The 16,015-nt window shown below is 45.0% G+C and overlaps 1 protein-coding gene across 3 annotated transcripts in view; it reads left to right on the forward strand.

Annotated features, from left to right (window-relative positions):
* Nucleotides 1-16,015, forward strand: part of slc39a11 (solute carrier family 39, member 11) — a 65,185-nt gene that overhangs the window by 44,690 nt on the left and 4,480 nt on the right. For all 3 annotated transcript variants that reach the window (XM_079756662.1, XM_079756664.1, XM_079756663.1), the window contains exon 6: nucleotides 9,170-9,337. In XM_079756662.1, the coding sequence (XP_079612788.1) occupies nucleotides 9,170-9,337 (168 nt within the window). The remainder of the gene's footprint in view (nucleotides 1-9,169; nucleotides 9,338-16,015) is intronic.

Here is a 16,015-nt window from a genome sequence, read left to right on the forward strand (position 1 = left end):
GTTTTAGATTCCCTTGTCACTAGGAGCAATTACATGGAGCAGGTATGGGTTAGACAGACTGATCCCCTTTGGAGTCCAACACCCGTGCCACATACACTTTCCTGCCCACATGCCCCGAAAGCTGTTAAATGATTAGACATGCTGTGAAAGGTCAGCCGTAAACAGAGTCAAAGAGAGTGGAAAAAGGTTCCCTGGCCACATACGGCATTTCTTTACAGAGTTGCATGGTATTTGCTAGATCTTTAGGAAGACTTGCACTTAATTTCCTAAGAGTGTTTTGTCTTAAAATTGACCATTTATTAACTGATCATACATCCTTTGTGTTTCTTTTTGTTGGACCCTGTCCAGCCCTTCTGGGAGAGCATGGCCTTACCACTGCCAGGGTAAGAGTTTTGAATCCCACCTCAACCCCATGTCCAGAGTCATACGCTCAAACCATTGAAAAGCAATTTCAATGTCTTAGTACATCATACCTATGTATTGCTTAGTTTTGATGCAACCTAACTATTCATACATTGGCGCAGCAATGTCATGGTAGTATAGCTTTTGACTGGGCTCCAATGAGCTAAGAACCGTGACAGGTGGAGATGGACGAAGGAGAGTTAAAAAAAACAAGATGCAAGACAGATGAATAGCGTATTAATTACTAGTATACTTAAACCACATTATAACGTTGTCATTGGAGAAAGTTCTCTTCTTCTGTCACGGATGGTGTTCCAGTGGCCGCGGCAACGATTAGTTCAGTTCAGTTCAGTTTTATTTGTCATTGTTACAGAATAACAACACAATTTTGTTCGAGCAAAACACAGACAGGCATGTAGTTTTAGTTGTCCACTAATTCATACATTTATACATCATTTAATCTCCATGAATCATTTCATCAATCACCCAGTACTTTACACATAATAACTACTCATAAATACCCCATAGACTCCCCATAACCAGTAAAGTGCTTAGTGCAATAAATAAATAGATAGATACATCTGCTGGGGATGGGGTTGTTGAGTGTTTTGCAGCAATGCAAAGTCCAGGTCACAGTTATGGAGGTGTATCGGAGGCAATTATGTCCCAGAGGGGTGTCCAACGTGCTAGTTTTGGCCCTGATGGACCTATATCTTCTCCCAGAGGCCATTGGTTGAAAAAGGTTGTGTGCTGGATGTAGATTGTCCTGGAGGATGTTTTCCATGCGGTGCATGCAACGGGAGGTGTACACTGTCGCGATGTCTGGAAGGATGACCCCAATGATCTCCCCTGCGGCTCACACCACTCTCTGCATGGCCTCCTTCTCTGCGCCGGTGCAACCAGAAAAAACCACACCAGTAACCCATCGGTCAGCACGCTCTCCACTGCACAGTGGTAGAAGTTGACCATGAGTCTCTGGAGCAGTCTTGAGCATCTCAGCTTCCTGAGGAAGTAGAGGCGTTGTTGGGCCTTCGCTGTGGCAGAGGCGATGTTTCTCCCTCATGACAGGTCCTCCGACACAGTCACACCTAAAAACTTAAAACTAGAGGCCCTCTCCACCACCTCATTCCCAATGAGGAGTGGGAATTGGCTCATTTGAGCGGTCTTACGGAAATCCACAATTACTTCCTTGGCTTTCTTTGTGTTGAGAGCCAGGTTGTTGCTTACCTCAGCAGACGGACGGATCGGGCTCTCCTCGTTTGCAACAATCGACAGCATGGCGTCAGCTTGAGTGTATATTCATCCACTTTCAGCTCTGCTGTTCGTATCTACTCGGCCGTCAATCCTTTAGTCCTTCACTTGCGCATTTCATAGGCAATCTTATGCAGAAATCACCACTCAAAAATTCAGGTACCGGAAAATTGGGGTCAAACTATGTCAAAACCATGTTATATTGCGGTTTAAGTGTTAAGTGGCTCTCACTCTCTGACTTTCGTTCGTTTTCTCGCTTGTTTGTTTTCATCCGCTATTTCGCTCTTTCATTGGTTGGTTGGTGCAGTCTGTCTGTCTGTCTGTGTGTGTCTGTCTGTCTGTCTGTCTGTCTGTCTGTCTGTCTGGCCCGCTCTGTTCCATCCTTACTCCCTCTCTTCGAAGTGACTGAATTAAAGGTCTTTTCTATGAAGGTTTTTGTGTGTGTGTGTGTGTGTGTGTGTGTGTGTGTGTGTGTGTGTGTGTGTGTGTGTGTGTGCGTGCATTTGTGCACACCACCTGTCACAGAGGGGACGTGTGCTCATGCATGCCATTATGTGTGAGGATATTATCGGCTTTGGGTTCAGTGCTCCTGGCTGGATTACATGAACATAACTTGGCCCCTGGATCCACATCAGGGTCAACCAGTTGCCTGGCAACTATTTTGTCCTTAATCAGATTGTAAGTAAGGGTGCTAGAAGGCACTGTTTTCTCTCCCCCCCCTATGCCACACTCACCTCTTTTACTTAGTTGTCCATTATCCGTAATTCCTCTTTTTATCATCTCCATGTCTCTGGTGGAACTCATGGATCTCTGTCTCTCTCTCTCTGTCTGTTTCTCTTTCTCTTTCTCTCGGCTTCTCTTTTTCTTTCTCTTCCACTGTTTCTCTCTCTCTCTCTCTCTCTGTCTGTCTGTCTCTCTCTCTCTCTCTCTCTCTCTCTCTCCATTTCACGTTGTCTCTCTTGGCTTCTCTCTGTCTCTCTCAAACAAAGTAGAAATGCACATTGGAAAGTGGTTAAAAATACCAGTGTATTTTAGCCCTCAGCCTTCTGCAATGCTGAGTGTGATATCATACCAACGTGTGTTCGCACCTGGTTGATAAGCCAGTGTGAACAATCGTGTGGCAGGAGGCTACTGTGAGCTCGACCTCGTCCAGCTGCTAACAGCAGCAATGTATATTTTAGACAATCTCGGACACAAATGTCAACACACCAAATGGGTAGGTTGTTGGTGGTCAGTTTATATAATATGTTTTAACAATTCATGTTCATATTTTAATAATTCACATCAGAGTGAGCTATTGTCGGCGTCTACAGCTTCTGATCACCACACACACACACACACACACACACACGCGTATTTACACACACACACACACACACACACACACACACACACACACACACACACACACAGTCTCACAAGCACACAGTCTTAGACTCACACACACACACAACCACACACACAGTCAAACACACACACACTTAGATCAAATCAATTTATTTACTTTGGATGCGTAGATGGAGGAAAGCCTGGACAAAGGTAGTGCAGGGAGGCTGTATGTGAGACAATGTGGTAAAGTATGGCCCTTCACCGCCAGCAGGGGCTCACTTTGTACAGCTGCAGACCCCCAGGCCTGCATCAACAGGGATACAAAAACTGCTTTCAACCATGCCGTGTGAACTGATCCCGAGAAGAGACCAGGCCCGATACCACCTGCGACCGCATGCCCTGCTACTATTAACTCTCTTTTCTCTTTATATTGTGAGTGAAGAAAAAGAGAAATGGTGTTTTTTTCATGGAAATTGTGGAGGGTTGTGGAGATTGCTGTGAGGCTAATCCATCTGATCCTGTTCTGTTATCTATAATTACAGTCTATCGATCTGTAATCCAACGTGGTTTACAAGGCAAACTCGCTCGCTTGCTCCCTCTCTCTCCTTTTCCCCCCTCAATCCTTCTGCTTCTTGCTATATTCTATTTTTTGTTCACTTCTCCTTCTCTGGCGGCTTTTTTCCACCTCCACTTTCTCCCCGTAACCTTCCAGGTTTCAAATCTCCAGTGCAGTACATTCACGTTAAACTCAGTTATCCGATCAAGGGCATGCCTTCAATAAGTCCTTTCATTCCCATTAGATTCGATCACATTCGGTTAACCTCGTTCCAGGCCCACCGCCCTGCACATCGGCTGGGCCTGGATCAGCCAGACCACCAAATCCTCCTGCTATCAAACCGCCAAGGCATCGCTGTTTGTGTTGCACTTCACAAGGTCGGCCTGCCCTCCACCCCCCCTCCACCCATCATCGGGTGGCACACTAAAGGAACGGACCCCCCTGCCAGCCCCTCTCTCTGCCATTAATGCCACCAATCAGAGTGTGCAGCGGCCCACCTAATGGAAATAAATGAGAAGGATTCACACAGGCTGTTCTGATTAAAGCACCCCAGGGCCTGAGGTGGGCTTCGTGAGGCCAGGGGTGTTATCAGTATGCGGTCCTTTCGAAATTAAACATTCAACGTTTTTGCGCGCAAAGAGAGGGATGGCACCCATTCATATCCCGAAGCAGTTCTGTATGAGTGGATATCGTTTGACAATCAGCGATAAGATAATCAATTCAACCTTGATACGCAGGCAATTCACCCAATCTCGTGCTCGGCTGTACTGCCGAGTTAAGCAGGGGGAGATTCATAACCGTGTTGTGACCTGAATACGTTAAGTGGGGTCGTCGTTGAGCATGAGATTGAATCCAGGGGCGTTTAAAGTGTGTGTTTTTTTTCTTGCTTTCATTTCTGTGTATGTATTTATTTTCTGTGTAGGTCTATAATCAGGTGTGTTTGTGTGCCTGTTTGTGTGCATGCGTGTTTGCCTGGTTGCGTGTCCTGGACCATATGTGTTGGTCGGTTTCCATGCATTCATTCATGTACTCTGTATATGCCGCTAAAAAAGAAGTTGTGTGTGTGTGTTCGACTGGAATAGTGTGTGTGTGTGTAACGGCAGGTATTGTTGAGAACGAGGATTTGTGTGAGATAGGGGAGGCTGAGGAGCCGGTACAATAGCAGAGCCATAATGGAGCTTGTTGCTGTGGTTGCAGAGGGATGAGAGATGAAGGGGAGGGGGGGGACTTGCAGTTCAGATTGGTTGCGGGTACTCAAATAGGGATTGAGAAGGACGCTGTTAAAGGCTGTGTGTGTGTGTGTGTGTGTGTGTGTGTGTTTTGCACACAGCCAATGAGTGTAGAGAACAGAGGTGGTTTTAAGATGAGATGTTGGTGATGACTTCAGGATTAGGATTAAATCCAGCAGCTAAATCATAATTACTGGATGCATACGATAACTTTCAAAGGAACACAAATAACAATGAAATGATTGCGCTAGTGTTTCTGCTCATACAATGGAGACTATTCCACAAACCAACCCATTCTATATTTAGTTTGCCTCCATTGTCAAACAAGCTGTGTGTGTGTGTTTGTGTGTGTGTTGGTGTCCATGTATCCATGGGTGGCTGTTTGTGTGTGTGTGTGCGTGTGCCAGCGTGCTTGTGTTAGTGTGTGTGTGGCTGTTTGGGTGTGTGTGTGTGTTTGTGTGTCTGTACGTGTGTGTGGCTCTTTGTTTGTGTATGTGTGTGTGTGTGTGTGTTAGTGTGTGTGTGGCTGTTTGTGTGTGTGTGGCTGTTTGGGTGTGTGTGTGTGTGTGTACGTGTGTGTGGCTGTTGCTTTGTGTGTGTGCTAGTGTGTGTGTGGCTGTTTGTGTGTGTGTCTGTGTGTGTGTGTGTGTGTGTGGCTGTTTGTGTGTACGTGTCTGTGTGTGTGTGTGTGTGTGTTTGTGTGTCTGTATGTGTGTGGGTGTGTGTGTGTGCGTGCGTGCCTCTGTGCCCAAATAAAGTGGCAAACCCTCATTGTAATGCTGTCATCTTGCCACAGTGATCCCTCTCAGTTATTACTGAACGTGACAGGGCTCCCCGCCACGGCTCTACAGAGGTGATTGACATATGAGCGTTAATGATACAGCTACCCTTCACTGAGGGTGTGCAGTACATGTCTATACCCTTGTGTGTGTGTGTGTTTGTGTGTGTCTGTGTCTGTGTGCCTGGGTGAGGACTCTTATTTACTGCCGTCAATGCCCATGCTAATTGTAACCACCATCAATTATCTTGACTTCTCTTGGTACGTGTGATTCATATGCTGGATCTTTCATATCAAGTCATGCAATATTGATGTTGCCCTGGTTGGCTGGCTAAATTTGGGATATATGGGGGCTGTGATTTCAATGTGCTTCTGGAAGTCTAGCCCTATGCGGTGTATCCCTGCACTGTGTGCTATGAATTATTTAGCAATTTAGTTGACACTTTTATCCAAAGCGCCTTTCAGCGAATTCATTCAAGTCATTAAGGAGCCGGCACAGGGTTGCGACAGCTTGCTCAAGGATGCCTAGAGGTCCCTTCAGGCTGGGGGCCAAAGACCCTGACCTCTACATGTGTGGGGATCAGTCACACATGTGACTTGAGCCTCCTGACCCCCATTATAGGAGATGGGTGAATGTGTTCCATTCCAGATGGTCAGGAAAGAAAAATACACTCAAGGTCAATGATGTTCTCCAGGTCTGTTGTTGTGCCACCTGCACATCTGCCTTTAGGATATTTCGGGACACTCACACAACCCTTAACCCCTCCCTTGGTCACAGTGTACTGAATTTGTTGTTCATTGGGATTTTTAATTGGAAGAATCTGCCTCTTCTAGCCTTCTGGATCTGCTTGGATTGTTATCTTTGCATAGTTTTCTCCCCTTTTTTCCCTTCTACACCACATTATTTCGACGATTCACTGACCTCAGAAGAAACAATCTTCTGAGTGTGACAGGTGTGAGACCACTGTCTCTTGGAGCTGGTGTGAATTGGAACCTTTGTTAAACAACGGAAGTGAAGACAGAGACGCGTACGCTACGCTTATTCTACGTTTCTCCATTGAGACGGATAGAAAAAAAGTAGTCTCCTCTTACTTACCCCCATTATAGGAATCTGAAATTTGTGTGTTAGATCACAGGCCTCAAAGCATTGTGGTCATGCAGAAAAGCTTGGTGGTTGTGGCCCTGGGAGGTTGACCTCTGAGGCGTATCACAAACAACCCCGTCAGATTTGGTGGAGATAGGTAAATCTAGTTAGAGGGACCAGTGACTGACTTTGAATTTGGCTGCAAATCCCCACTTTACTTTTTGAGATATGTTGTTCACAGACAGGGTTGATACAATCAGAAAATAAACACACGCAGACAGAGGTGAAGACATAACCTCCCTGGCAGAGGTAATTATAGAGCATAGAAGACTGAGACAGACAGAAGCTGTTTCAATGATTGCCTTATCTGGGAAACAGCAATCAGTAAGAACAAATTAATGAACGGAGCGGGCTAGGGAGAGAGACAGGGAAATGTGTCTGAAGGGGAGACGGAGAGAAGGGGAGATGTAGAGAAATGGGAGACCGTTAGAGAGGAGAGAAGGAGAGAAAGAGGGGGAGAGAGAGGAAGAGGGAGTAAGTGAGGAGATGGGGAGAGAGAGAGAGGGGGAGATGCAGAGAGGGGGAGAACGTGATAGAGGAGAGATAAAGGAGGGGGATGGAGAGAGGGGGTGACAGTGGGAGAGGAGAGAAAGAGGGGGGGATGGAGAGAGGGGGAGAGTGGGTTGATTAAAATAGGAGGTGCAGTATGCGCGATCAGGGGAGACTGAGCGGGTGAGACAGCGTGAGATGGTTTGGACAGAGAGAGGGAGTCAAAGAACAAATTGACACATAACGCGATAAATACCCATAAACCGAGGGACAGCGAGAAAAGATGAAAGTGCAAAATGCTGCCCGTAACCAATGCAACACGTAATGGCCTAATTTTTATCTAAGCCAATTATGCACAGAGGAGCACAGATAAGACACGCTATCACTCGCGCACGACGCTACGGGGTCATGAGTCAACTAATTGCCCTGGTATTCCTACAGGCGGCTCTCACCATAACCATGCATGTGCTGTAGGTGTCAAGCTCACGTCATCCGTACAGCAACCAGCCCAGCTCAGCCAGAAAGTTGGGTGGTGATAATGTTGGAGTGTATGTCTTCGCAAGGAGATGGCAGGGATATCTTTTATTTATTGAAGTGTAAATAAAATGGAAATGAAAGCGCTTGGTGCGTTGTTTTGAGACGGAGCACATCTTGCTAGACACGTCACGGGAAACACATATACGGCATTCATTAATGAGGTCGTGAGGGAACGCGAGAACCCACAGAGAGATGCTTGCAGGAACAAAAATATGAATAAATGTATTACTTTTGGTTGACAATGCTTTTATCCAAGGCCTCTTAAGATGTGCTGTGAGTGCATAGATCCTCAGCATTGCTCTTTTGTTTTCCCCCTGCAATGTTACCCTGCTACGCCTTAACAATGTACACAGCGCTAACAACAGTCTGCCAGTAGGCATCTTTTTTTTTCGTCTTATATATTTGAATTTGCCTTTTAAGCTTAGCAGTATTCCATTAATTCCGTCTATTGAGGGTATTTATATTTATGGGTGAAGACTGAGATCAGATCTCTCTCTCTCTTACACACACACACACACACACACACACAGATGCCTAACTCCTACCTGCTCCTTATAACTGGGCTTGGTTAAAAGCCTCTTCTTCATGACTTAATAATAAATAGCTGCCAAACCTTGTCCTTAACCCATCAGTGTTTGTCTCAGCCTGGGGCCAGACTTCCCCTATTTAATTCCTTCTTACACCAATGAGTTTGTTCCTTCTGTCCATTTGCTTCACAGCCCCTGTTGTAACAGAGCAGTTAGCTCAGTTTAAATATATCTTCAGTTAAACCCCTTTAAAATTGTTATAGTCATAGTCAAAGTGGAATCGTTTCTGCTGAATATACACTATGATAACTGATGGCTACATGATGAGCTTATGGTTTGATTAAAGATAAAATATATATTTTTTAATTTAATTGAGGGTCAGGGTTTTTCAATCTATTTTATGGTTCCTCCAAATGTCTTACGGCGCCTGTAAATGGCACTGACATCGATTGAGAGCCAACAGGCTCATAGATTGTACATAGATTTCCCTTGGATGTTTAATATAATTGCAGCAGGTGTCTGTAAACCACAGCATATGGCTTTCATTTTTTTTTGACACTTGCGCACTCAATTCACTTGATAATTGAGGATATTTATTTCATATTGACACATTTCGGCATATGTCAAATTGTGTTTTTCCACTTCTTTCCCAGGAGTTTTTAGTTTCACCTTGCCCGTTTGTATGTCTTAAAGGTAGAGGCCTTGTTTTTAACATGTCAGGAGTTGCTGTTTTGTATCAACAGGATGGCTTATGCCTGCACACCATCAATGTTTTCCAGAAAAGAAAAATACAACTTTCTATTCTTTGATTTCTTTTGAACCAAGCACCCACACAGACCCCCCCCCCCCCCCCCCCCCCCGCACAGGAAGTCTTGCACTTCCCATTACCTATACATCCCTTTGCTGTTCTGTGTATCCGACATTCAGACAAGATCGAGAACGGGGAGGTACACCAGAGGAGGAGAGGCAGCTTCCACGGCCCCGAGGCCCAGGACCCGGACAACAGACAGGAACAGGAAGAGATGGCGCGCAGAGGGAGCAGCTGGAGACGCATCATGCTTCTTATCCTGGCCATCACCATCCACAACATCCCAGGTGAGCCCAGGGGCTGGGGCGCTGTTCGGTGTACATGTATTTTTGTATTTTGCTTTGGACAGGATGTTTCAGTTCCAGGGTAAGATGTAATCCCAGATGGGAAATGAGGCTCTGACAGCAGAGGGTACAGGACAGTAATAAGAATTAACAAAGGGTAAAACATACTGTTGCAAATTAGATTTAAAAACAACAGAAATATACAGAAATAGTCAAACAATTGACTACATTCAGTTCTCCCAACAGAATCTGATTCTATGTAACTTTCATTTTTGAAAAAAACCTATTTTTCCAAGTCCAAGAGAATCATATCACGTCAATCATTGAAATGTTGCTCGATTTCATTCATTGGGGACTTGGGATTTTGTAACACTGCTAGCCATCCCGTAATGAGAGACAATGCTCTTTGTGAAGTTTGAATTAAGGTCCATGTCGGCTGGGATGCGTATCCATTCGGTCCATTAGCCCGATGCAAGTACAAACAGCCCTTTGATCGGTGGGCCGTGGTACATATTGCTGTGATACAGTGGAATTGAGAAGCCAATTAGGGACGTTTGATGTGTGTATTAGGACAAAAGTTATACTGGAAGACATAACTTGAAACAGCTCACCCGCTGTCGCAGGGACAATGACAAAGCAGCATCCATTACAACTTGTATACTTGTATGTAATACTTTTGTATGATGCATTACGTGTTGTAGCTGCTACACCATTGCATTTGGACACGTTTTGACTGAAAAATGTTGCCGTCCATACTAGCGGTGTCCATTTCTATTCAGATTAGATTCATTGTCATCTGCGAAATACATCAAACAAGGTCGTTAGAAGCAAACCGGCGCAAAGAAGCTTGAGGTGATATTTAAAAAACAATATATATGTACAGCGGAATGAAACGGAATGCAATTGTTTGAGCCTGAGAGTTTCAGATTCATTCGCTTTAGACACAATTTTCAAGGGCAGTTTTTTAAACAAAACAGAAACATGATTTGTGGTCTGCCACACGATCCACATTACCCAAGTGGAGGCGGCACACCTGTGGCCAATCCATCACCAGACCCCTCAAGAGGAGCTTTGAGGAGAATCTCAAGCAAGGTGTTTGTGTGTGTGTAAAACCCACAGACTCGGTTACATTTTGGGCCTTTGATTATTTTCGAGTGACACAATCCCGGACGGTGATTTTGGACAGAAAAACAAATCATCTCGCCGGTGCGTCTTCACGTGGCCGGCCACCTCTATGTTCCAACATAGGTATGAAAAACAGATTATTCCCAGATGAATCACTCATCTGGGAATAACAATGATTCCGTCTACTTGGATCCATCTCTGTCACATCCACCCGCCCCCACTTTACTGTTATTTAAACACCGGTTATACACCCACTTCTGTCTGCTAAGACCCCCCTGCTCGCGTTCCGAGGGAGATGCAAGTGGTGGACATCTGCTGTCAGAGACCAGATCAATGAAATGACAGGATTGAGGAAGTCTAGAGTGATGCCAGCCTGAAAGATAGGCAGCTCTAAGCAGGTGCATGGGGCAAGCCTCGACAAGGGTTCATCAGAGCTGCACATACTTGGTCCATTTTGCAGCCTTTGCAGCTCCAGCTCCCGGCTGACCGACCGAAGCTCTTCAGAAGATATTCATGTACCAGGAACTTTTTCGTGGTATGAGTGATCTGATCTCAGCCTTCACCCATAAATATAAATACCCTCAATAGACGGAATTAATGTCCAGCTTACAAGGCAAATTCAAAAATATAAGGCGAAATGATTATAGTTAACTTTAGAAACCCACTCCCATCTCTAATCATGTGTGCCCTGAGGCTTGCCCAAAATGAGAAGAGCCTGCCTGTCCCAAAGGAAGCGTGCACTATAGGGTTGAACTGGTATGAACAAAGTGCAAAGCTGCTTTTTCATTAAGATCCCAGGCCTAAATGCTGCACGCTCTAAATTGAGAAAAGTAGAATGCGGAAATAGATTAAATAACACTTTATTAATCCCCCGTAGGAGAAATTTGTTCGTTGCAGCAGACCAACAGCAGTGGAAAAACACTGGATAAAAATACAATACAATACAATAAGAGTACAAAGTACTAAATAATAAATTCTAAAGTAAGGACAAGACAAGACAAAAGGAACAAACAACAACAAACAGGACAAACAAAACAGCTTATAGATTATAATCAATAATTGACAGACTCTCTATGTGTTCATCGTTCAAGCGTCAGTTCAAAAGCAGTCTCTCCTATGTCCGGAGACAGCGGCGATGGTACCTGTTGACCGTGGTCTGCTCCACATACAGCTGGGAGGTGTGATACAGCTGGGAGGTGTCTGGTCTGCTCCACATACAGCTGGGAGGCAGCTTTCAACACTATGAATAACCAAATATTGTTCCTGCCTCACCAATGAGCACCTATACATGTGTATGAGACTGGCCCTGACACCATTCCAGCCCATATCTAACACCCTTGCAGGACAATCTAGAGCACACTCTTCTCTGGCTAAACCAAAGACAATTACTTGGGAGTGTTTAGTAGTCAAATGCAGTGAACAAAAAATAAGTAAAAGGAAAACTTGAGCAAGAGCCCTTATTTTTATTGAGCACTTTATTGTAAAATGCAATTTTTTCTCAAGCTCTGGCTGTCACACATTTTATTTTGAAATGCAGTCCTTATTTTACTTAAAAAGAGCAAATAACAGCAATTTATTGTTATAATACTTATCTTATATCTAATCCCCCCTGTGCAATGTGAGAAAATGAGTAATTAAAGTATTGAAATTTTGTTGAATCGTACTTTCTTCATTTAATTTCAGTCAGCTGTTGACTACATACAAACATTGATTCAACTGCTTCAATTTGCCACTGAAGCATAATGCAAGTTAGACATGAAGATGTTCCTGTACCTTGGCTTAAGGAAACATTCTCAATTTTGACCTGTTAGAACTTTTATTGAATGCCCCTGATGTTCAATATTATAATATATGGGGGTACTGCAAGGACAGAGACGGCCGCTAGGTTCAGATATAATAGAGACGAGTGTCGAGGTACAAACTTCTTTGATTTTACTTTTCAGTTGGAGGAAATAGTCTTTTCAATTCCAAGCCACTTAACCAAAACCCATTTTCTTTCAGTACATTAATAGCCTCCATGTTTATTTGCACCCCTGTATTCCAACAATTATCCAAATTGTGAGCTGACTCAATCCTGTTCAGAAAGTCTTCGGTTGGATAACGTGATCTCTCAATATGAGCACTTAGTCGGCTCATGGAGTGTTGCACACCTCTCTAGCTGTTTACACGGTTATTCCTTGTCTATCATTATAACGATAGACAAGGCCTTATTCCGTGCATTTGACTGAGAAGATTATAAATCACAGATTCCATTTAAAGCCGAGGCTCCCTATTGACTGTGACAAAAAGCATGACCTTAACACTACTTATCCGCGTGGGAGTGGGCGGTTGTTAGCAGTTGGATTGATTGCTATCACTCCCGCTGGCATTAGGTGTCATTCGTCTGTCATGGGGTGTCATTCCTGTTAGCGTGAATACTGAAGGAATAGTCTTGTCGGCTGATTGAGTGCTAGGGCTATTGTGCTCTTCCATCATGACAATAAGGTCTTATTAGGGCAGTGACAGTAGCAGGCCAGCAGTAAGGTACAACGTTCGCTTAGGAAAACGGATTGAGATTCATTTTGTTGGTTTCTTGTCAGTTTACTTGGATTACAGTGGATTACATTTACTACGGACATGCAGAAGGGAAAGGAGCCATGAAAATGTATTTGAGATTTATGACAGGTTTTCGATGATATTCCGTTGAAAACATTTCTGCCGGGAAATAAGCATAGATATATATTGAAAGCCTCTCAATCAACTCAAAACTGTGGCCATGGGCTTTGTGTTACGCAGGGTAGGTTGGCCATTGCACATCATAGGAATCCTTTCATCTTTTGAGTTAAAAATGGAGCACACATTTAATTATTCATTGTTTTTTCACCATTTGGGTTTTATCTGTCTGTGTGCACGTCTCTTATAGCAAACACATTGAAATGTACCTCCATGCAACCATTCATGGACCTCTGCAGACCTCAAATATCCACCACCCAGAGTTGATTAAAATGTAAAGAAAGCAGCAACAAACAGACTGACTAACATCCACACACACACACACACACACACGCACACACACACAAACACACACACACACACACACACACACACATACACATACACACACACACACAGGGTAGAATAGTGGGCATTTCTGACAAGATCTTCAATGGAGGCATCAAAGCTTTTCCGCTGGCTTCCGGATAGGAAACCAGACCACTATTCTGCTCAAGAGCTGGGAGTGCACTTGAAAGACCACCGAGTGCCCGAGCCGTCATTGTCCCCCGCCATAGCTTCATGTGCCACCACCGCTCTAATGCGGATGTCTTCGTGGTCCACAGCGCTCTTTGTCATTGGATAAAGAGGCTTTTTTCTAGATGCCGAACCGGTGTGGATTGATGACTACGCTACGCACGCTTAGCCCAAGGAAAGCATCGGATGTAGTGTGCTGCTGAAACCTATAGGAGACTATTTAGTCCTCTGATTGAGCATGAAGTCATCAAGCAGAGTGAATCCATGAGATATACGTCTCCATGTTGTAGCTTAGACGGTGAACGCAGGGACGGTTCATTAGCCAACAGCTCGAGGGCTACACAGTGAAGCCAAATGGAAGTCACTAAGGCGCAGGCAGGGGTCGGACGGTGAATACAGGAACGGCTCATTAAGGAGCAAGTGGGTTGTTATGTGAAGCACATCCGCGGGTCATTAGCGAGCCAGTGCCTCAATGGCACGATGCCTTTCAGGTGGGCTGAGGACCAGAGGGGATCGATCCACCACGCTTGCAACTGGGAGTCAAACACCTTTACACCTAATCGTAAAGAGCACAAATATAACGGTGTGTTGAGGAAGAAAGTGAATTGGTCGTGACTCGGTTGTACTCACACCAGGGATTACTATTGTCTTTTAGGGTTTAACGATGTATGCACCAGCTGGTTCCATGTCCCAGTGCTTCACCTACCCCCCCTCCCCGCTACGTCAAGGTGAACCTCCAGACCGAGCAGAGAGGGCGTAGTTAAGACCAAAAAAAGGAGGTGGCCAAGGTGGAGCAGCCGGTGGAGCAACAGTTGTGATTGAGGTTGAGGTTGGGAGCCTGGAGGAAGCAGGTGAACCTGTGTAGAACTCGTCTGCCACACAGACTAGGTCCCAGGTCAGCTTAGGGTGGGGTTCAGGTAACAAGTGTCACTTTAAAGGAGGAAAAGCACCTGCTAAATAACTAAATACAATCAAATAAAATGACACCACCTTCCCCCGCTTTCCCCCCTCTCACCCCATGGTTAGGGTTAGTCTGAGGGGTTGGCTCACCCTCACCCTGCCAGCTCCAACAACTCTCCTTCAGTTTATCTTTCTCCTTCATCCCCCCCAACCCCCCCGTATGCAACATCTGCTACCTCGCCACTCCCCCGGTCCGCTGGGAGCCGAACACTGGAACTCACTCCTCATGTTTAATGCACACGTCCACCATCAAGGCACAGAGTCTGGGTAATATAGAACATCACGACGAAGGTTCAGTAAGCCTTTCTTTAAAAGGCTGCTTCGGTCCCGTGGCCCTTCGTTGACTGCCCCCTAGTGGTGGCAGAGGGGAAGCGGTGGGCCATGTATAAGAAGGAACGAGAGGGGGCTGGCTGTGCTCCGCTGAGCCAGGGTCTGCGGCCACCTGGGAACGGGGCATGTGTTTATGTTTTGTGTTACCGGGTGTTAGCTTCGATAGCATAACGGATTCACGTCCCGTTTTCCGTTGCCACCTTGCAAATCTATACACAGGCAGTTGAGTAAATTATAATAGAAAAGGAAAAGATAAATTAAATAACACTGAAATCTACGATTGAAAAATATATATTATTAAGGAAAAGGGTTTTACGATCAAAAACGGTCATTCTGTACATTAACATTATTGTGTCAAGGCAATGACCTGATACATACTACAAATCCAGAATATATAACAATAAATAGTACATAGGTAAGTACCAAGCAATATGCATACTAGCAATATACAATGAATAAAAAGGGGACCTGGGTTTGTGTTTAAGCATCACTCTTAAGCTTCTTTGAGTGTTTGTGTGGTCCAGGAACAGATTAAATGTTGGGTTTGACCTTTTCACTTCTGGTCAAGCTGAGGTGTATTTTCAGGGTGCGAGAAAAGCAGAACTAATGAGACATAAATGGTGTGCAAGGGAAGGGGGGAAGGAGACGGTGGGATAGAGGGATAGGAGGAGGTGAGAGGGAGGGGGAGAGGATGAAGAGAAGAATGTAAGGAGGAGATAGGGAGGGGGAGAGGAGCCTATAGAGAAGATGGGAGCTGAGGAGGAGAAGGGGGAGAATATGGGAGGGGGTAAGAGAGGATGAGGAGGTGGAGAGATGGAGGGGAGAGGAAGAAGAGAATATGGGAGGGAGGAAGAGAGGATTCAAATGGAGAGAGAGGGAGGAGGAGGAGAATATGAGAGGAAGATGGGAAGATATGAGGGAGGGATTGGAGAAGATGGAAGAGGAGCAGGTAGGAGGGAAAGTGGAGAGGATGAGAGGGAGAGGGAGGAGGATGGGCAGAGGGGACAGAGGAGGAGAAGCAGGATATATGTTGTCATT

Source organism: Pollachius pollachius (genome assembly GCF_949987615.1).
Source record: "Pollachius pollachius genome assembly, chromosome: 19".
Lineage (NCBI taxonomy): Eukaryota > Metazoa > Chordata > Actinopteri > Gadiformes > Gadidae > Pollachius > Pollachius pollachius.